General features: G+C 40.7%; 1 protein-coding gene across 6 annotated transcripts; it reads left to right on the top strand.

The window, feature by feature from the left end:
- Positions 1–8350: 8350 nt before the first annotated feature.
- CHST10 (carbohydrate sulfotransferase 10) lies at positions 8351–25894 on the top strand. Of its 6 annotated transcripts, none has more exons than XM_027674914.1 (7): positions 8608–8693; positions 11801–11886; positions 13525–13661; positions 16439–16536; positions 19272–19506; positions 21298–21403; positions 23306–25894. In XM_027674914.1, the coding sequence occupies exons 3-7, from the start codon at positions 13550–13552 to the stop codon at positions 23841–23843; spliced, it is 1089 nt and encodes a 362-aa protein (XP_027530715.1). In that variant the 5' UTR covers positions 8608–8693; positions 11801–11886; positions 13525–13549; the 3' UTR covers positions 23844–25894. The 6 variants fall into 6 exon arrangements, with proteins under 6 accessions (XP_027530717.1, XP_027530715.1, XP_027530712.1 ...); XM_027674911.1 differs by having other exon boundaries at positions 11801–12006; positions 13527–13661; XM_027674913.1 differs by having other exon boundaries at positions 11801–12017; positions 13527–13661.
- Positions 25895–26840: the final 946 nt, after the last annotated feature.

Below are 26840 nucleotides of genomic sequence, written 5' to 3'. Positions count from 1 at the left end.
AAGAAAGGCACAGTCTGTTGCTTTCTTTCTCAGGCAACTCATTATCTGCTTAAATTCCCACTTCTTTCCCACGCAGCCAGTTATATAGTAGACCCTTTCAAAGTATTTAAACATATCTGAGTTTAGTAGTGGGATTTTTTGTAATAGCATAGGGAAAGAGGCGTGTGATCATGTTGGGTGGGTAAAATCTACCTCTCCCTGACATAAAATACTGGATGCTACCTGAACCTTTCCTTCTTCCTTCTCATGCACAATAAACAATCTGCTGCTTTAATTCACCCTTTCCCAGGGAGTACCCTATGTGTACTCTGTGTCTTCCTTCAGCAAATTTCGTCTATATGGTGGTCCAGTGAAGCCTGTGGATTTGCATCACATGAGGCTTATATTTAAGATGAGATAAAAATTAACTCAGTCAAGTTCCATTAAAAAAAAACCAGTACAACCTATCACCAAACTGAAAATAGTATTTTATCACAGTCTGTGCAGTATGAGAGAAGAATGGGAAAAGTGTTTAAAAACAAAATTTCAAAGAGATAAGGATGTCGTATTATGAACACATTCAGCTTCCTTAAATCAGAACTTCCTCTGCTGCTGTACATTTCATTTCAAAGGTGTCAGCTAAGATGCAGCTCTCCCAATGGATATATCAACACCAAGCCACATTAATGAGCCACACTTTTACTGCACAAATAAAATTTCTGCTTTAAGGTCTTGGGCTCCTCACGTAAAGAGAGAGAAATAGGGTGAGTTTCAGTGCCCACAGTGATTCACAAATGAGTTAAAAATTAAGCTTTAGTGGGGGGTCAATGAGGGTTTTTTATGGTAAGGAGGCTTGGCATATATTTAGCAGCAGCAATATTATGACACCCATAATTTTAGTATAAAACATGCTGTGATTGATAAATTAATAACAAGAAAATTTGGCGTCAGTGGGTAAAAAGGGTGAAGGGCTTTCTTCCTTTTTGTAAATGATCTCTGCAATGAAATCAGCAGTTATCACAGACAGCAAGGACAGAGCCTGCAAAATGGCATCCCAGCTGGCTCCTTCTGCTTGCTCATGCGTCTCCCCCTCCGCAGCTCAGCAGTGCTCGGTACAAAGCCTTATCCTGCTCTGAGGGCTTTTTATACCTCACCCATGACCTGTTTGGAAAGATGAGGAAACCTGAAGAAACCAGAGGGTATTTATTAAGCAAACCTGCCACAAAGCCTGCAGAGATCTCCCACTACTCATCTTCTATTAAACATGACAGTGCCTACTTACGCTGAATACAAGGCTGAGTTTAGTGTGTTGTTGTACTTTACAAATATAAAGCCACAGTCTTAAAGTTGAGTACGCCAACAAGTAGATATTTGAAGGGGATCAGTAAAAGTCTGTCTCACAGAGTAGGAGTTCAAAGACAAGAAGTTAACCAAGAGCATCAAAATGGAGAATGGATGCTAATGGGGAAGTTAGGAAACTACATCAGGAATCTCAACATTTGTACTCTTTTGGATAGTTTCTTGTTTAATTTCTTGGAGAAACATGATTTTATGTCTGCTACATTGAGACAGAGAAGTATAAAATCCTTTGAAATGAAGCAATTTGCACCTATCAGGTTGTGCTGTGTGGAAGTAGTACTGTGGCAATGGGCTACACTGAGCTGAAAGTTCAGTATAATTAGTACATGTCAAGACATTTGAAAAGATCTTCAACCTAGAACTCTGACTTGGCCTAATTTTATTCGGTGTTGCTCCAGCTGGACAAGGAAGCAGTATGTTCTTCTGCTTAGGCAACCCATGTGATAACTCAATCAATATCTGGGGTTGAGCTTTCATTAAGGATTTGTCCAGAATGATGTCACAACAAAGTACATGCTAACTGCTCTGGTGTTGGGTTTGTTGTGGGTTTTTTTTCAAACCAGGGAAAGCCCGCTAGTTAAATGATGTAAAATACGAAAGGACAGAATGTCTAGAGGGAGATGGTAAGTGGGTGGATGGATGGCAGACTCCTTCTTTTCTGGTGATACAACTTAAAATAGACAGTGTTGCTGTGGAAACATGCCTAAATGGTGCAATGCTTCCAAATGCAGGGTTGGGGTGTCCCTTTTGCTAAAAAAAGAAATAGTGATTCTCAGAGACTCTTGTGAGCTGAGCCTGAAGATGAACAGAGGATCTAGTGCCCTGGAACAAGTACTGACAGCCTAAGAAAAGGAAAGGTTTGGCTCTGAATGGTCAGAAAAGATTGTATGGAATAAGAATTTATGATGTTAGATGGCAAGGGGAGGAATGCTTAATACAGTTGATCTGGAATACCCACAATATTTATAAAGGAACTGAGAAAAGAGTCCTGTCAGTAGGATCTCTGCTACAAGATGGTATCCTGAACCACCAAAAAACTCTGCTTTTTGAGATAATATTTAGTTCACATTTGAAAAACACATCTTGCCTTGGCTTGCTCATTTTTTATTTCATTTCATCATTTTGAGCTCAGTTGTAGATTTTGCAATTTAGAGCAACATCACCTGAAAAAACACATCATGATACTTTCTTGAATGCTACAGTGATGGATATAGAGCATTAAACATTAAACAACAATTACTTTGTTTGAAGTATAAAGCTGGCACCTTCAGTATTGCCATTTATCAAATACCTATTGCAATAGCAACAGTGACTTATTCATTTAACTGTGTACTTTGTAACTGAGTATATTATAATACTTGTCAGAGATTGTCTGTGAACACAGATTTCATCTTGTTAATCTTCTTTCATTTAAGTTGAATACATAGCAAGAAGATGTAAAATCATTCTCCCTCTTTTTAGATGAAGAAACTCCTGGAGATAAGCCATAACGCTTCTCATGGTTGAGCTATCATGGCCAGTGCTGACATAAGGTTTGATGAATGGCTGATGGTCATGCAGTTCCAAAACATCAACTGCTCTTCGAGTGAGCTGAATAAATGGAGAAGCTGGTTGATAACCATCAGTTATACTTTGGGGGATGTCAAAGCTTTACATTACATGTTGAAATAATCTTATACTCTCAAGCCTTTTCCTTGTAGTAAGGCTGAAAGCTGTGTCAATAAAACTTTCTGTTTACCCAGCCCCTCATATTTTCAGGGCTCTTCTTGGTGGTGGTTGCCAAAGCTGCTTAAAATACACTAATTTTAGAAATAAGAATTTTCAAATAGACAATCTCCCACGTGTTCTCACCTTAGTGAGAACAAGATTTTATTGTTGCAGCCCCAGACTGACTGTGGACTAATATCTTGGGAAACATTAAGCTGAAGGAAATAAAATTTACCAGAGAGAATCAAGGCAAAGGTAGGTCTTGTGGGCCTGATGTCTTTTTTTCAAGGGCAAGAAACTTCAACATAAGTTTCAGTGACTGAAGAATTCTGTTGACCTTGGTATTGCAACTCCAAAGGCCTGTTCTTCTAAACAATCCAACTTCTCCCTCTTAATTCTTCCTCCTATCCCTATTTCTGTCTACATGTTGACTGGGGAACTTCCTTCTCCCTTTTTTTTTTTTTTTTAGTATTGTGTCATGCAAACATGTATGGTGAATTACAGGACACGTGGTAATATCATTAACTCTCATTCAGGAAGGCAGCAAAATAACCCCCTAAAAACACAAGACATTTTCACTTTGTGTTTCTCTTTTTATTTTTAAATAAAGAATCAAGGAAACTATGGACTAAGCTCCAGATTCTGTAAAATGATAGACCCTTAATTTCCACTGGAAACAGTCAGACATAAATAGCTCCAAAATTATTCTTGGTGGAGGAGCATGCCCCCAGAGGACCATAGTCTGGAGCATAGCACAGAGGCTGCACCGTGCAGGAGGACGTGTGCCCTCCCTGGGGAGTGACTCCCTGTTGCCAGAGCACAGTCTGCCTTTGCACTGCCTTGGCCAGGAGGACATGCCAAGAGCTGTGAAGTCCCAGCACTCGCTGACTTGCCTTCCTCAGTTTGGATTGTAGAGCGATGCCTGTCATTTTAGGATAACCCCTCTAGACTTGCATCTCCTAGAATTTGTGGCACAAACATTTTTTTCTTGCCTTCACGAGAGTGGTGCTGTTCTTAGTTAATTATGGAGCTACTGGTATACGGGAAACAAATGTTCAAATTTCTCCTGATAGATACCACAACTGCCACCTCCCAGGAGCCAGCCCCAACCAGCAAGTTATACATTATTTTAAGCACTCAATATCCCTGTGAAAGATGTTCCACTTAATGTAAAATACTCTGATCCTACATGCATTCATTAGCAAATGGAACCCGGGTTCTGTGCCTGCCTCCACCTCTTTTTTTATCCTCACACTCCCATGACCCAAGTCACCCCTCATCTTCCTTAAGGTATTTATTTCTGCTTACCCCAAAACTGATCAGTTTTCTAAGGCGGTGATAATCAAACAGAAGACAACAGCTCTCCCAACTCTTGCTAATGTAGCACCACTGGTATCAGGTCAGTCAGGAGTTGTGTCTTACCATGTTGTCCTCATGTGTTTTTTCAACATTTGAGAATGTGATCTCAGACACTGGCAAAGAAAAGTATTGGCTTAGAGTAGCACAGCTGTCTCCACCCAACACTCTCTTTTGAGAAACAACGACAAAAAAAATCCCCTTAAAAACCTGGTTTGCTTCTTTATCTGTGCCCAGAGCAGTTCTGGCACTCTCTGTCTGTGTTGAGGCACAGAACAGTGCATGAGTACATGCAGCTTGCCCTCACTGGAGTCTAAGTCACAGATGCAACACTGTACCTGCAGTATCACAGCAACTTTGTCACCTGGAAATTGTATCTTGGTGAATGCAGCAGGTGAACTTAAGACTCAGCTGCTTGCCAGTTTGACTCTGCCAGCTATAGAGAGAAATGAAAGTTGGTAAATCCAGCTGTCTGATTCAGGCTATGGGGAAAGGAGAGGGTTAAAAGAAGGTAGCAGGTTACTTTGAAGTATAGTATCTTGTTTTGAACACTAATTGATTAAGTCAATTTTCTTAATTTCTCTACTTTGGAAAACACCCATAACTGGGACTTAAAACTCTATTGTTATTTCTGATTTTTATTTAAAGAATTGACTTACCTCGATACATTGACATGATAATTTGCTTTTTGGCTGCACTCATTTCGTGACCTATATAATTAATTTTGAATCATTGAGTTCAATTTTAATTGCCATTGATTTGATAATTAAATGTAGTTCTTAGCTGCTCTAGCCCAGTCCTAGCAGCACGTTTGGTTCATTGCTATTAACAAACCCCACAAAGCTGTTTTTCCTTTTCAAACTGTCAGCTCAGAGTTAGTGTCTGAAGAATGCAAGATAAATTAGATGGTTCAGCTAATGACCTACTTACCTCAGTCTATACTTTTTGTGTCCTCCTCAAAGGGCAACAAATGGTGTAATGATATGAAAAGATTTAATAATTCCAAGGCACTTATCATGGAGTAAAATTTGCTTCTACCCTGAAATAAGAAGAGAACTTGGTCTTCAAATGAACACATCTAATTTGCTGCTTATGGATCTAATCTTGCCCCTACTGCAGCCAGTATGATTTTACTACAGATATCAGCCCTAAGGCCCCCCACTCTCTCCACACACCTCAGTCATTTCTACGCACCAGCTCTGTTTGACATGCACTTTATAGGTCATTGCCAGTTGAAATTGCTTTATATAAAAAATAATCCAGGAAATACATACTACTTTATGTATTATATTTAGGCCATATTAGCAAATCCTACATCTGTATGAGGCTGTATATTCTTGTATTCCTTGGCCTGATTTTTTTTTTATTTCTGATGTGTTTCTTAATGACTATAGAGGCCACAAGGTATTCTATATGTTCTAATTTATATCAACCAGAACTACATTTAAATAAGCTCCCTTATGTTCCAGAAAAAGAATCTGCTGGTGACTATCACATCTTAATAAATGTATTACATACCAAAGATGCCATGTCTGACCAGCTGCAAGGCAAGATACTTGTACATAAGAGATCTCCTTTAGTGATCGATTATGCCTCAGAAATACAGTCATGAAGCAGATTGATGAATTCACTAATAATGGCACTGCACTAGGAAAAGCATGTCTTCCTGCTGATTTAAATAAGATTTGTTCTTCCTGAGTACTTGATGCTGAACCAAGTGACTTGTCTTAAGGTCAGCTCTTAAGGAAACAAAGCAAAAAGGGCTACCAAGACTAATCCTAGTAATTGGCATGGGATTAAAACCTGAAATAACACCAAAGGGTGAAAAATAAACATAGTGTAAGTTGAACAGTATTGGCAAGCCTAGGCTTCTGCTGAATAGGATAAGCTTGGAAGGTCAAGGAAAATGAGGATTCTTTCAGTGTGATTAGGCTGGAGTGTTCAAATACAAACTGCACTATGTATGATTACTTATCTTGTCCACAACAGGGGCTCATTTAAACATTTTTGCTATGCTTAAATGCTATTTGGAATTAACTCATACCAAGAGCAGTCAAGACAGCCTGCCACTGACAGATAACAACTTCTAAAATGCTTGAATGTGTTCCTGCAGCTCAGATGTCCAGTACCACCTCAGTCCTCCCTGACTGGCCAAGTTGCAAATGCTAATCTCTTGCAAGTAAGACTCTTCCAGGAGAAATGTCAAACCTGGAATAGAGATATATAAGACATATTTTATTAGGACATACAAATCTTTTTTTAATGGCATAAACACTGAACATGTTATTAAGATGAATTTTTTAGGTTTAGGCTCATGTCCTTAAAGAAAAAATGGATGCATCACTTCCATTGGGTACGGAGGCATATCTCTCAAGAAGTCACTCTAGAATGTCCCAGAGAGGGGAGGGTGACTTTTCACCAACTCAATTATCCTTTGCATTGCTCTGACAATGTAAAAGTTCTCTAGTATTAAGAAGAACTCACACTCAACTGTTGACTTTTCTGCCTATTTAAAGCACTAAACTTAACAGTTTAACATTATTAGTAACAAGAATCCTGTCGGCCTGAACTAGCAACTGCATAATCCAACAGTACAGTTGCCTATGCAACACATTCTTCAACTTCATCAGACACTTTCAGGCCCAATTACTGACAACAAAGCTTATTAACTGTGCTTAGTTTGGAAAATTGGTTTCTTTTGTACTGGATTAATTATTACACATGTCAGTAACAACATACTTGAAAGGTTAAAATTCTTGAGCTGAGACTGATAATCTGGCAGGAATTAGTTCCACAGCTGGAGACAGCTTATTAATAAATCTGCATGGCTGCAGTTGTAGTCATCGCTCTGAAGCCTGAAGAAAGGAGCAACTTTCTAGGCTGTTCAAGACTCAAACTGGTGACAGCCACAGATTTCCAACATGCTTTGCCAACAAAGTAACTGTCGCTTATCACCATTTCTACTTCACAGGTAGAGGAAGGGAGGCACAAGAATGTGGTGTCCCAAGGTGCTGTTACAAACAAACATAGAGTCAGGTAGAGAATTGGTTTTCTGATTACTGGCTTTTGGCCATTGGTTCCCAGTGAGACCTACGCTTTTGCTGCCTCACTGAGGGCTAGCAGCCTTCAACATAGCACTGAACACATGGCTGCTAAGACATTTGCTCCAGAGGTTGGCCGTGGCATCCATACCAACAACATCATCCTTGGACTTACTTGGTTGGGCTTTAGCATAGTGCAGCATGGTAGTCAAGTCTGAAAATGCATGGATCAGAGGCTCTAAATCCTCCTCTAACAGGGAGGAGTGCACTATGAAACTGCAAAATGTGCCCAAGAGGACTTGTTTAAATAGTTGTTGAAAAGAGACCCATCACCAGCACTTGGTTTTGATGGGATTTGTGGGTATCAGAGTCCAGCAGGTGAGCATCTCTCTGGTCCAGTGAGGAGAGTGCTGTGTGCAGTGACTGTGTGTGCACTACTACATCGTGTCTTTGGGGGGAAAGGAGCCCGGGCAGGGCTATGGGCTGCACAGCAGAGCTCAGACACCTGCCTTCTCACTATTGCTGTTCTTCCCATGTTTTACGGCACCTTTCCTCTCCTCCTGGAGCCTAAACCCCCCCTGCGTCTGCCATGCCGGGAAGAGGAGTATTAAAGGTCTTTTCCAACGAAAATGATTCTGTGATTCTGTCATTTTCAGGGTTTTTTTTGTTGTTGGTGGTGGGGGGGGTTGTGGGTTTTTTGTTTGTTTGGTTGGTTTTTTTTTTGTTTTTTTTAAACACGAGTCTTAGGGACCTATTAAAGGTTTTTTGAACAGTAAATAAAAAAAAAACAAACTAAACCAAGCACACGCATACACGTGTATTTACGCGAGTCGGGCTCGCACGCCCCGCTCCCGCCAGGCCGAGGCGAGGCGAGGCGGGGACGGGAGGGCAAGAGAGGGAAGGACAGAGCCGCCCAGCCCGTCCTCCATCCCTCCCCCTCCCGCCTCTGGGCGGCCGGGTGCGGCGCTGCATCTTCTCGCAGCCGAGCCGAGCCGTTCCTGTGGCGGCCTTCACCTTCCTCCCCTTCCCGGCGGCGGGGCTGGGGCCTGCCCGCGGCCTCGGGAGGAAATGGAGGCGGTGATGGCAGGGCCGGGCGGCGGCAGCACGGGCTGAGCGGGCCCGGGGAGGCGCCGCCGCCGCCCCCAGCCGGGCGGGGGGGATGTGCCGGCAGCCGGGGACGCCCGAGCGGGCCGGCCGTGCCGCCGAGTGAGGCGGGACCCCGGCGCTGCGGGGAGCGGCGCTGGAGGGCCGGTAAGCCGGGGAGGGCCGGGCAGGGGCCCGGGCGGGGGAGGCCTGGCGGCCGGCAGCCCCCGGGAGAGGCTCCTCCGGCACCCCGGATCGGGCGAGGAAGGCGGCGGGCGCTGCGGACATGGGTTATCCGTTCCTGCCGGGGGTGAGGAGAAGCCCGCCTTGCTTCCTCCTCCGGAACGGGAAAAGTTTACGCCTCTTCAGCCCAGGTCCTTGCGCCCGGAGCCGGGGCTGGGGGCGAGCATTGCCTCGGTTCGTCCCCTGCCTGTCACATCACGGCCGTGTCTCGGCTTCCTGGCGGGGACCCCCTTGTTTTTACGGAATGAGTGGAGCGCCCAGGAAGCCCCGACGCCGGGGAAAGAGGAGCTGCTGCCGTTCCCGGCTGTGAAGAGCGTGGGGTGCCGGCTGGAGTGGGAGCTGGTGTCTGTCAGACAGGGCCCGGCGTGCTGGGGTGGAGGAGGGTCCCGTTCCCGAGCCTGCCCCGGGCCGAGGTGGGTCACGCAGCGGTGCAGGCGCTGATGCTCCTATAGTTGATTCCCATCCCGCTGACAGGTGACCTGTGCGTTCGCAGGGAGGGCTCCCCTCTCCAGCAGGAGCTGGAAGAGCAGAGCCACGGGCCTGTTCGTGCCGTCGGGAGGAGAAAAACCTTAGGAAATTACCAGTTTCCAGAAAGGCCTGGTATAATGTAACATTGTTTAGTTGCACCACACAACTTGCCAAAGGAGCCTGTGTGACAGATTTTGATCCAAGATTTTTTTAAAGTGTAATAAATTAGCCAGATCTCTCACCTCTAAGATAGCACAAAGGAGGCATTGATGAAAATGGATTAGTTATCCCAGCTAGCTGTTGTTTGGCCTTTATGACCAGTTCCATTTCAAATGACATCATTAGTCATTTGCAGATGGGCAAGCAGTTGGGAGTTTGGGACTACTGGCATGCTGCTGCCAGTCATGATTCCTCCAGGCACTGTCCTGCCAAGGAGCCCCAGTCCAAGCAGCACAAGCTGCAGAGCAGAGACCGTGCACCGAGTTTTAATGTTGCTTAAATGTTCTGCACTTTATCCCATCATTCCCATGAAGACAGCAGTCTTTGGCAAAGAATGAGTGTTTATTTGAGGTAGCAGGTTACTCGTGAGCCACGGGTCAAGCCTGAAACTCTGTGTCTTGATCTTTGGTTCTTATTTGTGTTCGCGGTCCCATTTTTTTTCTCTTGCAAAACTGGCATCTGGCTAACCTGAGGGTTATGTGACAGTTTGTGGTAAGTAGCCCTGAGAGGGAAGGACAGAGTAATGGATGGAGAGAGGAGTTTTGGGGATCCTGTGCTCCTAAAAAGTGTAGAATTGTAATAAGCGGGAGAAGGAGTAACTGGAAAACTCACTGTGTATTTCATTGTGAGCAAATGGACTACACCTTCAACATGTTTTTTGCTTCTTCTACTTGTAAAGAAAAAAATGTTTTAGACAACAAGAAGTAAAAGACACTTTTGGAAGCAGAAGGAAACTATTATAGAGAAAAAACAGTAGCTAATACATGTATTCATTAGAAAATAAGTAACAGGAGAGGCAACAGAAATACAGTAATATCAGAATAAAGCAGGAAGTGCAATTACCCTACATGAAAACAATAAAAATATTAAAGAAGGTAGAGAAAGGGAGACATAAACACATTATTAAAAAAAAATTACTGATCATTGCATTTAAGTGAGTGTAATGGTTGAGGTACTCCTATATATAATTTTGAATAGTCCTGCTTCTTGAGATCAGTGATAAGCTGCTGATACAGATGTAGTGTAGGATGCTGGAAGTGAGTAACAGTGCCAGGCATTGTAGTTACATTATGAGAGATCCTCTGACAAGACTATTACTTTGATAAGTATGGTTGCAGAGTTGCTGTGTGCATAAAAAAAAAAAGTAGACAAAGCTGCTTTACATTTTCCTCTCAGCATCAACATATTGAAAGGTAATAGTGGTGGTTGTTATGGATGTGACTGCAATTCTACCTCCTTTCTGGTCTCTGAGTCCAGAGATGCTTCTGGGTGATTTTGGCTGAAATGTTCTATCCCTACAGCACAGGACCTGCCAGCACAGTCCTGTGTATGCTAATTGCTTTTCCCATGTCATTTAACGCAATTTCTTAGAAATCCAATACATAAATTACATAAGGGGATATAGATCAATAGGCCTTACTGAATGGTATGCATCCATCACCATTATAAAAGTGGGCAGACTAGCAGGGATGCTATGAATGTTGGAGGCTGTTTCTACCCTTCTTAATGCAGAACAAATATACTGAGTTGGACAGAAAGGTCTGGCCCAGACCTTTCATTATATGTCTGAAAAGCCCATAGCTGATGGTTAGAAAGAAATTTCCTCCTGCAGAGTGTCCTAAGTCTGCTGCCTTGAACTGAGGTTCCGTTGTTTTTTGAGTGTTGAATGGTTCTCATGGTTTTAGCAGAGCTACCTAAAAACAAAAATGTCATTACTACATTTTCGTGTCTTGATATCTGATCTAAATTTCCCTCATCTGTGAGAGTTGGAAAATTTTTCAAATGATCATTAGTCTGAAAGATAAATATCAGTGCTTAAAGTGTGATATGGTGGATGTCATGGCAGACTGAAAAATGAGGACCTTTGAGACCTAGTGGTTGTCAGCATGAATCTTAGGGCAAGTTTTATACAAGTGCAGTGGTAGACAGAGAATAACTTTTGAACCACTTAGGAAGGAGGTCAGTCCTCTGGAATTCGTGCATGCTCAACTGGCAGTTGGGGAATTGCATCAGAAAACAGGCGATGACAAACGTTGTCTTCATGGAAGTCACAGCACCTGTAATTGTCCAAAAGACAGTTGATGCATCTTTTTAAGACAGTTGATGCATCTTTTTACCTAAGTGCGGTGCTTATAGGAGAATGAAACCATAAAAGAGGAGGGAAAAAAGGACCTTTCAAAAACCAAGCTGAGAAAATGAAATTAGGCCTGAACACTGCCATCCTTGCTAAAAATTATGATTTTTTTTTTTTATTGGTGATATTCTGCTATTTTCCTCTTCTTACCCATTTTGCATACACCCCTCTGGTCCTAAATCTGTTTTGATCTGCTTGTCTGCCCGCACAGGCTTTCAACATACCCTGAAGACATTTCACTTCTGTCTGCTACAGTGAGAACCCTTCCTGGAAACATTTGCATTGCTGGAAGGCAAAAGCTAGTTGGAAAAGTGATTGGCACCTGTAGCAGTAGTACTGATGTTGCAGATGGACATGCTGAAACAATGTCAAAACCAGGCTTACTTCTGGTTTTGAAGCTTTGTGGGAACAAAGAAGGTGGAATACTGGTATATGACTGAAAAACTCAATATAAATTTCCTTAGAAGTATTAATCGGCACATTTTTAGCATCTTAAATGGGAATGAGGGCATGTGGCTTATTCCCTGGCAATTGACTCAAATGGCTGTATAGAAATTGTGATCACAAACCGTGCAGACGTGACTCTCTTTGAAATTGCATGTGGCTACTTTAGGAGTGAGTTTGATCCTATTGATAGTTGCATGCGTGGTTTTGGATTTTTGTTCTTCCTGAGGCTACAAACACAAATCTCACAGGATTGTTGTGAGGATGTCATTGTATGAGATTTTTTGTATTAGATCCCCTTTGGTTAAGTGTTTTGATGTTGTGTTGTATGTGTCCTCAAAAGGAAGCATTCACTTACATTATAACTTTCCAGCACCTGAGTTCAGGCCCTCAGGTGTCTGTCTCCAGCAACAGTAGGGACAATGGTGCTGTATTTTTGCAGGATAAATATTCAAACCTGAGAAGTCTCAGGTTTTGGTATGTAAGTGATGATGTTTGCTGTTAGGTTTTTGTTGTGGGTTGTTGGGGTTTTTTTGCAGTGGAGCTTTCACAGATACTTGGTGGCAGCCCCTGTGTCTATTGCCCATCAGAAGCTGGAAATTCAGTGAAAGATGTAGCTTAAAATTATACATTTCTCTTAATGGCTGGGGACTTTTTTGTCATGGGTTTCCTTATATTTAATCTTAATTTCTAATAGTAAAAAAATAATTTATTAGGGTTACAGTTTGAAAAATCAGGATAGAAGTGCTTAGAGCAGTACAGCAGACTTTAAAGCTGCGAGGCAGGGTAGATGCTGCATTCATAATACTGTGCAGTATCCTCATGCTCACTCTGCTTGGATTCTGTCAGTTCCTGTGGGTGATTTCTTTGCACATTAAATCTGCAGTCTCAACTGTTTGGGTAGCTCTTCCTGCTGTCCTGGGGAAGTCCTGTCTGTGAGGCTTACCTGCAGGGATGCAGCTACAGGTAGGAGGCACTGCTGCAAGGAAACCCTTTTTACTATTTGCGTGGATGGTGCTAAGTGTTATATGTCCTGAGCTGACTTGGGATAACGAAGTATAGTATTAATGTTACATCTAGCACTGAGAGCGCAGCTTTCTTCATTCTCCCTGCCTTTCCTACAATGACCTGTCTTGCTAACTTAAATTGAAAAATAAACTAATATTGAAAAAATTGAAAAATAAACTAATCAGGGGTTTTGCTGATCTGTCTCCCCAGAGAGATAGACAGTGCTATTGCCAGCACAAGGGGGGGCTGGGAATGTATATGTAGGGGTGAAGGAGGAGCAAAGCCTCCCTTTGGTAGCAGCTGGTGGGTTACATTGCCTCAGCCTTAACACTGGTTGAAAACCCAGCTGAATAGGCAAAAAGTGAAATCTACTGCTGTTTTATGACATACATGCACATTAGAGTTTTTGCATTTTGGTTATGGAAAGTATTTTTCTAAACTGGGACAAAAATAATTAATGTGTCAATCTTTCCTCTTTCGAACAGGAAGCATCAACTTTATATGGCTCATGCCTGACAACATGCACCACCAGTGGCTGCTGCTAGCTGCATGCTTTTGGGTGATATTCATGTTCATGGTTGCTAGCAAGTTTATCACATTGACTTTTAAAGACCCAGATGGTAAGTTCAACTTTGATGGGAAACAGAAAATTGAGTAGTGCTTCACACAAATACCCTTTTCTGTGAAAAGTAGCTCTTGGCATGTTTACCACTTTTCAGTAGGACTGAGAACAGAACAACTAAGTTTCTAGAAGTGACAGGGCTGATATTAAGTTCCTGCTTTTCTTGCTATAATTCTGGAAAACTAACATCATGTCTTTTCTTTGGTGTTTAAGAACAGAAGGGATCATGTTTGCAAGTACTGTCTTTTAGGTCAGCTTTTTCAAGTATATTTAGTTTCAGTAGCTTCATCTACTAGGTAGATGTCATGTGCAAAACAAGAGAGCACAATTACCTGCTTGAAGTCAAAGGAGACTCACAAGGTATTGAAGAGTTCATTTCACGTGATATTAGTTTCTGTCCTTTGGTGGCTGCTTGTCTTGTGACTGAGGTATTATGTAAAACTTGTGGAAAGTTTTATTTCCTTTGCAGTGCACTGTGTAGCCACCTCTGCCCTGCTTCTTGCATTCAGTGTTATCCTCTGCTGTTTGACTTGCAAACAGCTTATGGGCTTTTGCTTAGCTTAAGTAGCGCAGATGTTATTAAGCTGATGAGGAATTTAAGCCATTTGATGACACCACATAGCACAGTTTTCTGTCTGCTAAGGAGCTGCTGTTACAAAGTCATCCTACAGAGAGTTTTGGGTGAAGGTGATGATATGACAGCCTTAAGAGATTTGTGTTTCTGCATCTTCCTGAGATATGTGAAAAAATGTGTAATTTTTGAAGCGCTGACATCACTGGTGCCATGTTTCAGTAACTTGATAACATATTATGTAACTGGATAAATATATCAGGTGTACCTTTATAAACAGCATGCTGCTATTTGGAGATGTGTTCAGAAAGTCTTACAGAGGAGAACTGTAGCCTAACTTAGCTTTCCTTGGACCCAGCTGTTTTTGAGCCCTAGCACATCTGCAAATCAGCTGGCCTTATGTTAGGTAGTTGTATCTTCCAGTATTTCATTCTATACCAACTATTGTTTCACAGTTCACTTATTCATTGAGTGGTCCTTTCCTCCAGAATTTGTCAAGAAGATTAAAATGTATTTTTAAAAAAATTAATTATTAGATTATACCCTCTGCATTTACTTGATTTTTATTACCTTAGCTTGCCCATTTTTTTTTCTCTGTACTGAATCTTCCTCCCTTTTTGAATAGTTCTCTGAGCAGAAGATGTATAAACTCTCAAACTTGCCCTGCAAAGGCATGACTGTGGTTAAGTGTATGTATGTATTGGAGATACCAGTGCTTGTAACAGAACTAATAAAAGGATGTACTCTGAATATACCAACAGAATTTTGGAGGAAGTCCAAACAGGATGGCAAATCCTGGAGAAACTCTTCCAGACTAAATAAACTATGGCTTGTCAGAAATTTTCCTTATTTGGATGTATCTTTTTAGCAGATAGAATAAAACTGGCAGATGATCAAGGAATCAGTGTTCTTTTGCTTAAGCCTTTTACCGATGTCTTGGGTAGCATGAGCAATAGGAACTTCTTAATGAGAAAGAGGAAGTTTCTGTCCATCATTGCTAGTAGCATCTGCAGGCATGCTTTTACACAATGATAATGAAAAATACTTGACCTGCTCTTCCACTGAATCAAATTATTTTACAAAAGAATACCATGAAGTAAGTCTGCGCACAACAGTAATTACAGTATCTGATTGGCTGCATGTTATGTTGCTTTCATTTCTAACTTGCGTGCCCTTTGTTAAAATCCAGTGTGGGCAGAACAGAGTACTCCCTTAAGTAGAGAATACAGGAAATACACATATTTTCTCAACCATAAAACAGAAAGCCCCTGTCGATGCAGACGAAGAAACATTATTCACTGAAGAAGATGTATGAAGGGAAAAGTAGTCCAATGTGGATGTACATAAATTTTCAGGGAGAAATATTTTTTGCTTTGTAATAAGAGAAATCTGCTTGAAATTATTTTTGATCTTTCTGCACTGTGTAGACTAAAGCTACAGCCTTGTGTTATTTTTCAGTTTTTCTGTACCACACCAAATGCAAAAGATGAAAAGGGTTCTTGCCTTACATGCTTTAATTTGGTCTCAAAATATTAGCTGCCCTAAAATCACTAAAAGATAACAAGAGTATCAGCTAAGTTTGTTATTAAGGGTACTGTCATAGGAAGGCCATCATTCCAGTAATAAGGGAAGAGGGGATCTTTATTTATTGCTGGTTAGAGTTATTTACTTAAAGTACCACAGAAATAAAAGGTGGTCCTTAATGACACTTTTCTTCTGATAAGTTTAGGAGTTTACAGCAGAAGAAACCTATCTACTAATATAAGGGAGAGAGAAACCTTATAGATTAAGTTTTTTATTTGGACATGCTCTGGGAAGTTTATTGAAAAATAAAAAGCTACACACAAGTCCATATAATTTTACCAAATTGTCTGTCAACTGCGACATTTGAACTCAAGATTTCAATGTCTTTTTGCACAGTTTGTTTTAAAAAAAAACAAACAAGAAAAAAATCCCAAGTAAAAGATAATGGGCATGTTTGGTAAAACTCAGCTGAAATTGCATCCAAAATTCCTACGGTGTGCATCCTTTAATATATTCATAGTCTGTCTCGTGTCTTGTCCAATACCTTTCCATGTAGAAACAAATCCTAATGTTTTGTAAGCTTAATACAGAAAGTAATGTTCATTTGTGTTAGCTGTAAAGCAGAAGTAGTTGCCTTCCCCTCACCTTCTGTAATGCTCTTATCTGTCTTCCTTCTTTAGGCTACGGTGTCAGGCAAGAGTCATTGATACTGACAGCTGTGACAAAAGTGGAGGAGGTACATGTGCCGGAGGAAAAACATTGGCCTGAAGAATTCCAGGTGCATACTGTTGAGATAAGGGTTACATGTATTAAAGAGTAGGTGAAAATAAGAGATTAAGTAAGGACTTCCTGTTGTTAGAATGAATTGCTAGACATGAATTATTTTCAGACTGTTCTATTTAGATAGAGCTGACAGAATTCATTTTAACTTCACAAAGCTAGTTTGTTTCAGTAACCTGCTGTCTTGTTTCATCTGAATGATTCAACTTACTGTGTTTCCATTTCTAGGAGAAAATTGTTACAGTACTCCTTTATCAAGTCAGGAGAGTAATTTTTGTTAATTTTTTGTCATTTTTTTTAATATAATGGCCCAGTTTTGGATTACTTGTATTCTGCCTTGCCATAACCATCAGGTTTGTGGTTGTTGAGGGCAAGCCTTTATCTTGTCTATTCTCTTAGTCCTCTGCCAAAACTCTCTGTTTCTTTTTATCAGTCTCTATTTCTTTTTCATGTTTTATGCTCTTTGTGCTTTCCATTTCAGCATTTTTCCAAAGTAGATTGTGAACACAATAGTAATCAATACAAGTTGATCCTTTAGATGCATAGTTCTGTGCCTTCAGCAATAAAGTAGTACTTGCTAATTGACAAGGAAACTCTGAAAATCCCTTATGCAAATGTAAATTTGAGACCAGTTGCACAGTGGGCAAAATCCAATTTTTTTTGCATTGGTACCTTAATGACATAAGTCATCTTATGTTTAAAGTATTTTTGTGATGCAGCATAGAAGGTAGGTTAACTATACAAGTATGACACTTTCTGTTTTCATACGTAAAAACCATGAAATTTAGGTTTGGAAAAAACACTTTGTTCAGTGGAAGGCTGGCAGATCTGTGTAGTCAGTTTTAATATCTTCCTTTACTTGTATGGAAGAGAATAATAAGGTTCCTGGATCTAAAACTATTCCCTCTTGACTTCTTGGCAGCATGAAATGTAGAATAACAGCATTAATTCTAGTTGCATGCAAAAGGAATTGTTTTGAAAGATAAACAATCTGACAAACTGTTCAGATTACATTCTTGGAGAAGAGTGACAAACAGAAAAAGTAGAATGAGATTATTTTTTCCTTAAGGAGTATTGGGACAAAAAGTAAAATCATTTCTTTTTCATCTATAGCTTGGACACTGCCTAAAATCATAGAATCACAGAATGGTTTGGGTTGGAAGGGACCTTTGAAGACCATATAGTCCCAACACCCCTGCCATGGGCAGGGACACCTTTCACTAGACCAGGTTGCTCAAAGCCCCATCCAGCCTGGCCTTGAACACTTCCATGGATGGGGCATCCACAGGTTCTCTGAGCAAACTGTTCCAATGCTTCCCCCTTGTAGGAAAAGATTTCTAAATGTTTAATCTAAACCTATCTTTTTTTAGTTGTAAACCATTATCTCTTGTCCTGTCACTAAAGGTCCTGGAAAAAAGTCTGTCTTTATCTTTCTTATAAACCCTTTGTAAGCATTGAAAGGCTGCAGTGAGGTTTCCCTGGAGCCTTCTTTTCTCCAGGCTGAACAACCCCGGTTCTCACAGCCTGTCTTCATAGGAGAGGTGCTCTGTCCCTCTGACCATCTTCATGGCCTTCCTCTGGGCCTTTTCTAACAGGTGTATGTCTTTCCTGTGCTGGGGCCCCAGGGCTGGATGCAGTACTCCAGGTGGCAGTAGAGCAGAGTAGAGGGGGAGAATCATCTCCTCTGACCTGATGGCCACACTGCTTTTTTATGTGGTTTGGGATGCATTTGGCTTTCCAGGTTGCAAGTATGCAGTGCCAGCACGTATCCAGTTTTTCATTCATCAGTATCCCCAAGTCCTTCTCAACAGGGTTGCCCTCAATCAGTTCATCCTCTAGTCTGTATTGATGTTGGGGATTGCCAGCTATGTAAATCAGTTAGTGGAAGGGTGAAAATTTGTCAGAAATTTAAAATTTCCCATCACCTCTTAATCAGAGAATCATCTTTTTCCTCTCTCCCCGTTAATTGTGCAGCGAGAGGTGGTTGCGGTTCCTGTCTTAGTCTCAGAAAAATGAGACATATGAAACAGTTCATTCATCTTTGGGGAGAGGTATCCTGCCTACTTATTTTATTTGCCACAGTAAGCACTGATGCTCATTGTCCACTTAATTTTATTTCAACTTGGATAAATAAAAACACTGAATGCATAGAGGTGCTAGAAAACAACACAGAACTTTTATCCTAAATTCTTTTCCAGCCACATGGGTCACAGAATCACAGAATATTCTGAGTTGGAAGGGACCCACAAGGTTCACCAAGTCCAACTCTTAGCCCTGCACAGGACATCCCCAAGAATCACACCATGGGTCAGCCCCATCTCCTCAGAGTTTAAAGCATAATTTATGTTGAAATTCCTTTCCCCAACTCCTCAGCAGCTTTCCTTGGGGCTGTTGAAGCTTTGTGGGAGTTCCAGTATTTGGTCAAGGCATGTTTTATGCACACAGATAAGACCCTCCTGCTCTGCAGCAGACTTAAATTATTGTATGGAAAAGCTCTTACTACTGTATCCTACTACCTAATGAGTTAAGATATGAACCAACAAGTACAGAACCAACAGCAGCAGCACAGGAAGGACAGGAAGAACTGTGGGCTACTCCTTTATTTAATACATAGCATTGTTTTAATTGAATCTGGGGGTCATTAGAGTGCACTATTTGGGGCTTTTTAGAATTTGATCTGAAAACTAAATTCTTTCGCTTTTGTTTTTTCTTTTCCCTCTGCATTTCATAAAGCCAACTGGAAAAGCTTTTTCTGGAAATCTGATCCGCCAGCCCCTGGTTCATATGGAAAGACTTGAGCTTCTCAGGAACATCTGCAGAGACACTGCATTGAGAGACCTCTCTCACACTGCAGTTTCCAAATTCGTCTTGGACCGAATATTTGTGTGTGACAAGCACAAGATCCTGTTTTGTCAGACGCCAAAAGTGGGCAACACTCAGTGGAAAAAAGTCTTGATTGTTTTAAATGGTATCTACTCTATTGTGGGTGTGTGGGTTTCTTTGAGGAGGAGAAAGAGAGAACAGAATTGGTCTAATTGGGGCAACACAAAAATGGATTCTTTCTGCATTTCTGTACAGTGATACTCAATTTCAGCCTTTCATTCATCACAGTTGCTTCTAGTCCTTTCAAAACATCCCTTTAAAATAAGATAGACCTGTTCTTTCTGTGAAAATAAATATTGTTATTACTTGAATCAAAAGGGATTTGAGTCATGACAGAGTACCCACATGCATGTGGTAGGCAGGTTTCTTATCTTTGAAGGGGTGGCACTAATTTATAAAATTTGAAAGTATTACAAGGTATCATAATTCCTAATTAACAATAATAAGAAATTTCTAACTAAAGGCCACTGACTTCAATTAGAGTTTTTTAGCCATGAGGAAAGCTACTTAAAACTTGGCAGCTGCCATTAGTCTGTACTGCTGAAATCTTGTGTATGTTCTATCAGTGAACCATTATAAGAATTATGAAGATTCTGAGGTGCTTAAGGCAACACTTTAGTCAACAAAGGTATGTTATAAAAGACTGTAAAAAAAGGAGTAAAGGGACTAGTGTGTTTGAAAAATTATCTACAAGGTGAACAGTGCCTGTCTACATGTAGCCTACCATCCTCTTCTAGTAGCCTGGTATGCCAATCAAAATAACACATTTCCTCAGGGTTTTCTGCTGTACCACTGTCTGTATATGTAAACTTAACATGATCATATTTAACACACCCTTGTTTGACATGAGACCATCTTGCCTGTCTGTGGACCAGGGCAGCGAATTTGCTACAGATATTTGCATCAGTTGATGTCCTCCTGTTGTTTTGCAGGTGGCATAATTTTCCAAAATCTAGGCAAAACCTGAACATTGTAAACCCAGCTTTCCTGTTAGAAGCGCCCTGCAAACAGCCAGCTCTGCACTTGAGTTTTTGTTTTCTGTACCTTATGTGAACTAGTTTGTGCACCCAGAGAGAAGGAAACAGTCACAAATTGGCAAATGAACTGTGTCCCTCAGCAAGACCTTTATAGCAAGGAGTATGTGTTTAAAAACTTTAATATTATTTTCATCTTTGATATATGAATGGGAGGTAAAAATTGAGCAGAAATATGCCTATATCTATGTGCGTGCATGTGTCATAATACCTCTGAAAGCCACACACAAAGAAAGTACTAAATATGGAATTATGTGAGTGCATTAGAAGTACCTGCTCTTATCAGCATGTCGGAGATAACGTGAAGAATGCCTCAGGACAGGCAGGGATGTATTGGCTACACTGAGTGGAGGATAACTCATGTCTTAACAGCAGGGAACTTTTCACCTTGAGCTTCCTAGTTCAGTCATGGCAGATAATGATAGAAAATTGTTTCTACATAGACACTTGTCTCTTCTGCCTTAAGCTGCCAGTGTACCAGTATCTGCTGATGAAGGCTACTGCTGCAGTTGACCCAACTTTCTCCTCTTTGGGTGGTTTCAGCAGGCAGGACTGATACTTGAGGGGGAGTAATACATAAGTAGTTATTTGGAGGTTCAGGATGGGGAAATGCAGATGTAGTCTTGGATCTTGATGTCACATACCCTAAAGAATTTTAACAGGTTCTAGCTTTGCAGTCAGAATCTCTCATAATTTAACAGTTTTACACATAGTAACTGTAAATGGTAAAAATACAGAAAAGAGAAAGACATAAATGTGTCAGCCAAAGGCACACACGCTTGCTTTTACTCACTGTTTTTTCCCTTGAAAGAATAACTTGCTCTCTGATTTGATTTGTCTAGGAGCATTTTCATCCATAGAAGAGATCCCAGAAAATATTGTACATGATCATGAGAAGAATGGCCTTCCACGTTTGTCCTCTTTCAGTGACTCTGAAATTAAAAAACGGTAAGTGGTGGCTTCCGATGGGCGTGGGCAGAGTTTGGAGTCAGTGGTGGTAGGAGCAGTCAGGGCTACAGCTGAAGTCTCCATCTGGAATTGAGGACAGCAGGGTTTCTGCTCCACCAGTTGTATTATAGCACTATTCCATTATCCTCACAGATGTTGCTGTGTCTACTTTTCTCCTGGCTTTGAAAGAGAACACCAGTGTAATTTGTGATACAGATAGGTGAGCCAACCAACTCCTTCTGCATGTAGGGTTTCTGTAGTTCAATGCATACGTAATTGTTAGATAGTTGGCTTTCAGAAGGGAAGGTTTAGTTGGAAGGTCCATCCTGATGCCTTGGATGATAAGGATGGATGATGCCTTGGATGATTACTGCTTACAGGCAAGATTGTCACTGCAGGCAGACTTATTGGGATTGAACTAATTAGATTTGAAATGTTAGTGCTCCTTAGCCTGAGAGTATTGTCTGTTCAGCTGAACCACTTTGTCTTCCTGTTTGGATGCTTCTAGTTATTTTCAGAGCCAAAAAAATACTCTGCAGTAGAACCTTCTACATTACTTTGGCTAGATTTTTAACTCTCTCTGCTCTCACCTCTACTAGAGCCTATGCCATATATAATCCCTGTGAGGGGTGGCAACATGGAGAGAACAGGACCTAAGATGGCAGTGGACACTTGTAAATATGTGCTTATAGGGGGTTTGTGTGTATTAAGCCATTTTGAAGAGTCAGCCCCTTATACATGCGTCAGCTGCCAGTAGAGCTCAGTGCAAGGTTTGTTGCATGCAGTGGCACAAATACATTTATCACAGCAGTACCTGTGGAATTGGGATCACTTGCTTGTGTTGATACTGTGCAAGAGAAAATATTGTCACTAAGTTCTTGAGAACATGGATCATTCTCCCTCCCTGTGAACAGCCCTGCATAAAAGTAACTGTTCATCTGCAGGATGAGCCATAGTTAGGATATTTGAAGTTGAATGCCATTATGATTTGGGTTGTTGCATTCAGCTTATGACAGAAGCTGTGCTGGAGATGCATAACGTGGGATTGGTTGGGAATTCTGAATTTATCAGAGAATTTAAGTGTAGAGAGAGGGGATGGTGTGGATTTGTTGATTTAGTTTGCTAACCTCTAGCCCTGCCTGGCTAGGAATAAGTCAGGAGAACCTGAAGACTGATTTAAGTGCCTGTAGAGGCTGGAAAGAGTCCATCCACTTATTTCAGTGAGGGCTGGGCTCTCAGTCTCCTTTTTCGGCTATTTACTAAGGTAAACCTTGTTTTCAATGTATTTTTACAGATAATCTCTGATTACAGAATATTACATATTACAGTATCACAATAATAATGTGAAATTCTATTGAAAACTGTAGTCTCATGTTTCAGTGATGTTGTCAGTCATTACTGAAAGCATGACAAAACAGTAAATAAAATGGTAGATTTTTTTTTACTTAAGTAGCGATTTGTCTTATTGCCTACCAGTGAAAAATGCAGCCCTCTGTATGCATTCAGCTGCACCAAGGGACTTTTCCCCTTGTCTTTGTGTATTTTGCTTTTTGAGCTTAATCACATGGCATTAAAAATACCTTTGACTTGGAGCTTTCAGCATCTTTTATCTCCTGTTTATGTTCTGAGATAAGCTAATCTCCTCCAGTTGAATAAAATGTGAAAACTAGGATAAACTATTTCCTCTTTGTACTGTATACAAAAACTGTTTGTAAGAAGACACAAATTGTATTTCTAGTCCTATTGATTATAATATTGCTAGACTATGCAAGTAGTGTATGATTCACATTGCCATGTGTGTGGTCAGTTTATGTATGTTTTGTAAGTATATGCTAAACAGAACTTAAACACTTAGCTAAACACGTTCCTTAATTATTTCTTTTTTTTTCTTCCTCTGTTTAGACTGAATTTATACTTCAAGTTTTTTATTGTTAGAGATCCATTTGAAAGACTTATTTCTGCATTTAAAGACAAGTTTGTGCACAATCCTCGGTTTGAACCTTGGTACCGGCATGAAATTGCTCCAGGCATCATTCGTAAATACAGAAAGAACCGCACAGAGACCAAAGGGCTGCAGTTTGAGGATTTTGTGCGCTACCTAGGTGATCCCAATCACCGATGGTTGGATGTTCAGTTTGGTGACCACATCATTCATTGGGTAACATATGTGGAACTTTGTGCTCCCTGTGAAATCACATACAGTGTGATTGGACACCATGAAACCCTGGAGGACGATGCTCCGTATATCTTGAAAGCAGCCGGCATAGACCACCTGGTATCATACCCCACCATTCCACCAGGCATAACAGTGTACAACAGAACAAAAGTAGAGCGGTATTTTTCAGGAATTAGCAAGAGAGACATAAGACGCCTCTATGCACGATTTGAAGGTGATTTTAAACTCTTTGGTTATCGAGAGCCAGATTTCTTGCTTAACTGACACCTGGGATAAGCTCTGAAGAAGTGTCTCATGGATTCATCTAAACCTGCGTGAATACCAGCTGCAACGTTGACAGAGAATGACCATTTGTTTTCTAGCTTTTTGATGTTGCTCCATTTTTCAGTGAAATATTTGTCATATGAACAAGTAGGGGCTTACAGTTGTTGTTTACTGACCATGTTTTCAGTATATGACATTGCAATATGTTAGGAATGGTGTCTCTGTTATCTGAAATACAGAATTTCACTTTGCCCTTCTCCCCTCCAGGAAAAAAAGAGGGAGAATAAATGGGCTGTGATCTTGCTCTCCTTCTCCCAGACAGAATGCCATTTTTGAAATGTTGTGAAGTATTTATAAAGATGGCAGTTTCACTGTAGATTAACTCTGACATGTGGGTAAACATGATGATTCATGCTCATGAGGAAGTAGTGTAGTCTCCCGTGAGCTTTGTAAATGAGAGGCCAGTATAGGACTAAAAATTGACAAAATTGTCTAGGTTCTGTCATGTGGCTGCTATAACTGCAATGCTGATCTAATCCCACTCTTGTTTGTCAAAAAATGAACCTAATTAGACAGACCCTTTAGAGGTGTTAAAAATGGGACTGGTTCCAGACCCCAGTTGTCTCCGTATTTTTGTCAAGTGTTTACTGTACTTACTACTGATCTATTGAGCCTCATAATTCTGCTTTTGATTTTCGAGATATTATATAATTCCTGGCTGTGTAAGTTATCTGAGAACACCAGATGCAAATGGAACATAGAGGAAATATGAAACTGCAAGGGAAACTTCAAGGAAAAATAAAGTATCCACTGTATTTGTGGGAGCACATATAGTAATCACGAGATGCTCTCACACAATATAACTTGTTTTTATTTTTAACAGTTAAGATTAATAAAGAAGTCACAAAAGCAAGATGTCATATTAAAGAGCTGCTAGAGTTACTTGGATTAACCATCTGCCTTTTTCTTATATCCAGCCTTGTTCAATGTTCAGTACCTCAGAGAATAGAAAGTTTATCCCTCTCTGAAAATCCATCTCCCTACTGCTAAGGGAGAAAAGAAGACAGGATGAATCACTGATTTTTTTCAGTGATTCACTGCCACGATGTCCCAACTCAAAAATGCCCAACATCTGTGTTACCAGTGGCGTGGGTTGGGTATTTGCCAGGAGTTTGAATGTCACTTAAATTTGCGTACCCATTTTATGTGTTAAAAAAAACCCACCCAGAACTGAGTGGATGCAGCCATCATATTTGCCTGTGCTTGCATTATGTCTCATAAAGAGCAGATTCTTGTTTGAGTTCACCAGCAAGAAAAATTGGTGTGCTGCCCCCTCATCCTGCAGGCCATGAGAGAGAGAGAGATCTGAAATACAGGAATTGCTCTGTCGCAGTGAGCATGTGAATGTATTTTTGAAATCATAGTCCCAATAGAGTTGTTCGCAGATCAGCATAATGTTGGTGGCTAGAAATGCTAATGATGGCCAGTGCTATGGAATCTGCTTTTATATCCAGCCATAGTATGTCTTTGATAGCTTCCTGTATTAACACAAGGAAACATCTTGCACTTGTGTAAAAGGAAAGCTGTGCCAAGCTGACATGTGCTGCTACCCACAAAAAGGAAGCCCTGTTGGAGCTGGAAATGATTTAGGAAAGATCTCAAAAGACAAATTGAAATAAGGGAGAATCATTAACTGGGCATCATTAGCATGAGAATAGTCCAGGGTGGCAAAGCTGGAAGGTAGGATATTTTTCGTGAGGGTTTTTAAAAAAAAAAAACAAAAAACCCGCGACAATTACAGTGCCCTAACTTGTTAGTTCTTAACCAATGATAACATCTCCAGGTTTTTCTGTGGTTTTCTTAATATGGGAACTTAGCAAAATGCACTGTTAAATGCATTTTGGAGCTAATGACCTGACTGATTACCTCGCTGCCAATTCAAAATGTAACAGTAAATAATGTATAGTAAATTCAGGCCTTAAAGTTTAATTCTAATAAAGATAAAATAGACTTCTTTTCCTTTGAAAGCGTAAGCTACTGATCACACAGAATGCCAATGTATGTTTTTATTTTTCTTGGTAAATTACTTAATGTATTGATTGCTTAAAAATTGCCAGGTGGAAAGTGCTACATAAATATTAAGTAATAATATTTTTTACTAATAGCTTTTTCTGCACTGAGTTCTCTTGGACATCTATGAAGAGAGCTATGGACTGACCTAGGCAGAGGTGTGTACTGCTCTCCCTTCTCTGTGTTCCCACACTTTTCAGGCTGCAACGCTTGTTATCGTTTCTTCAATTCAAATGCAGAGTTTCTCCTTTCAATGATACCTTCCTGAGCTATGTTTTCTTTCTAGAAGTGCGGGGCTTTTTTCCTTACATGGCTGAAGTAACAATGGCACAATTTTCGTGTGAGTCTTAAGGAAACTTGGATACCACGAAGGTCCTTGCCAAGGTATGGTGGAGTTCTCCTTAAGTCGTTCCAGTTCAGGTAGGGTGGTCAGAGCACACTGTGTTGGGGAAGAGGCTCTTGCCATGATAGTTATGATGAATTAGGTCCTTGTGGTTTGTTTTAGCTTGACTGTACTCTACACAAGGCTTTTAGAAAAGTAGTCTCAGTGGCATGCATGAATGTCTTTTGCCTGTTCAGATGCCATTTGCATACCACTTTCAGATGATATTTATGTCATATTCTTTGAACTGCCGGCCCGGATTGTTCCTTCTCTTTTTTTATTGTTACTGCTTCAGAAAACAAATTCATCTCTTGACTTTGTGCATCTCTGTCTCTTCATTGTCTCTCCTTTGGCCCATTTTAACCACATTTTACAGAGGAAAGTCGAAGGATAGTGAGTTGCAGCAATTTTCTTGAAAATTCTTTGTACATCACAGAGTCCATGCTATATGTTAGCTCTAGGTAAAATATAGACAGGAAACAGTTTTACTGTATCTGCTCATATGGAGCTCCTTGTTTCTAATGGACTCCCTTCGCTAGTGCTCA

This window comes from Neopelma chrysocephalum, unplaced genomic scaffold (genome assembly GCF_003984885.1).
Source record: "Neopelma chrysocephalum unplaced genomic scaffold, ASM398488v2 Primary Assembly neopelma1_25, whole genome shotgun sequence".
Classification (NCBI taxonomy): domain Eukaryota; kingdom Metazoa; phylum Chordata; class Aves; order Passeriformes; family Pipridae; genus Neopelma; species Neopelma chrysocephalum.
Note: the sequence above shows the minus strand (reverse complement) of the source record. Positions and strands in the feature narration are given on the sequence as shown.

Bases quoted from the DNA above. Each gene is read 5' to 3' on its own strand.
- CHST10 (XM_027674911.1), top strand. From the start codon at position 11,955: ATGTCAAAACCAGGCTTACTTCTGGTTTTGAAGCTTTGTGGGAACAAA. The intron at 19,507-21,297 runs GTATCTACTCTA...TGATTTGTCTAG, and splicing joins AGTCTTGATTGTTTTAAATG to GAGCATTTTCATCCATAGAA. The intron at 21,404-23,305 runs GTAAGTGGTGGC...TCCTCTGTTTAG, and splicing joins GACTCTGAAATTAAAAAACG to ACTGAATTTATACTTCAAGT.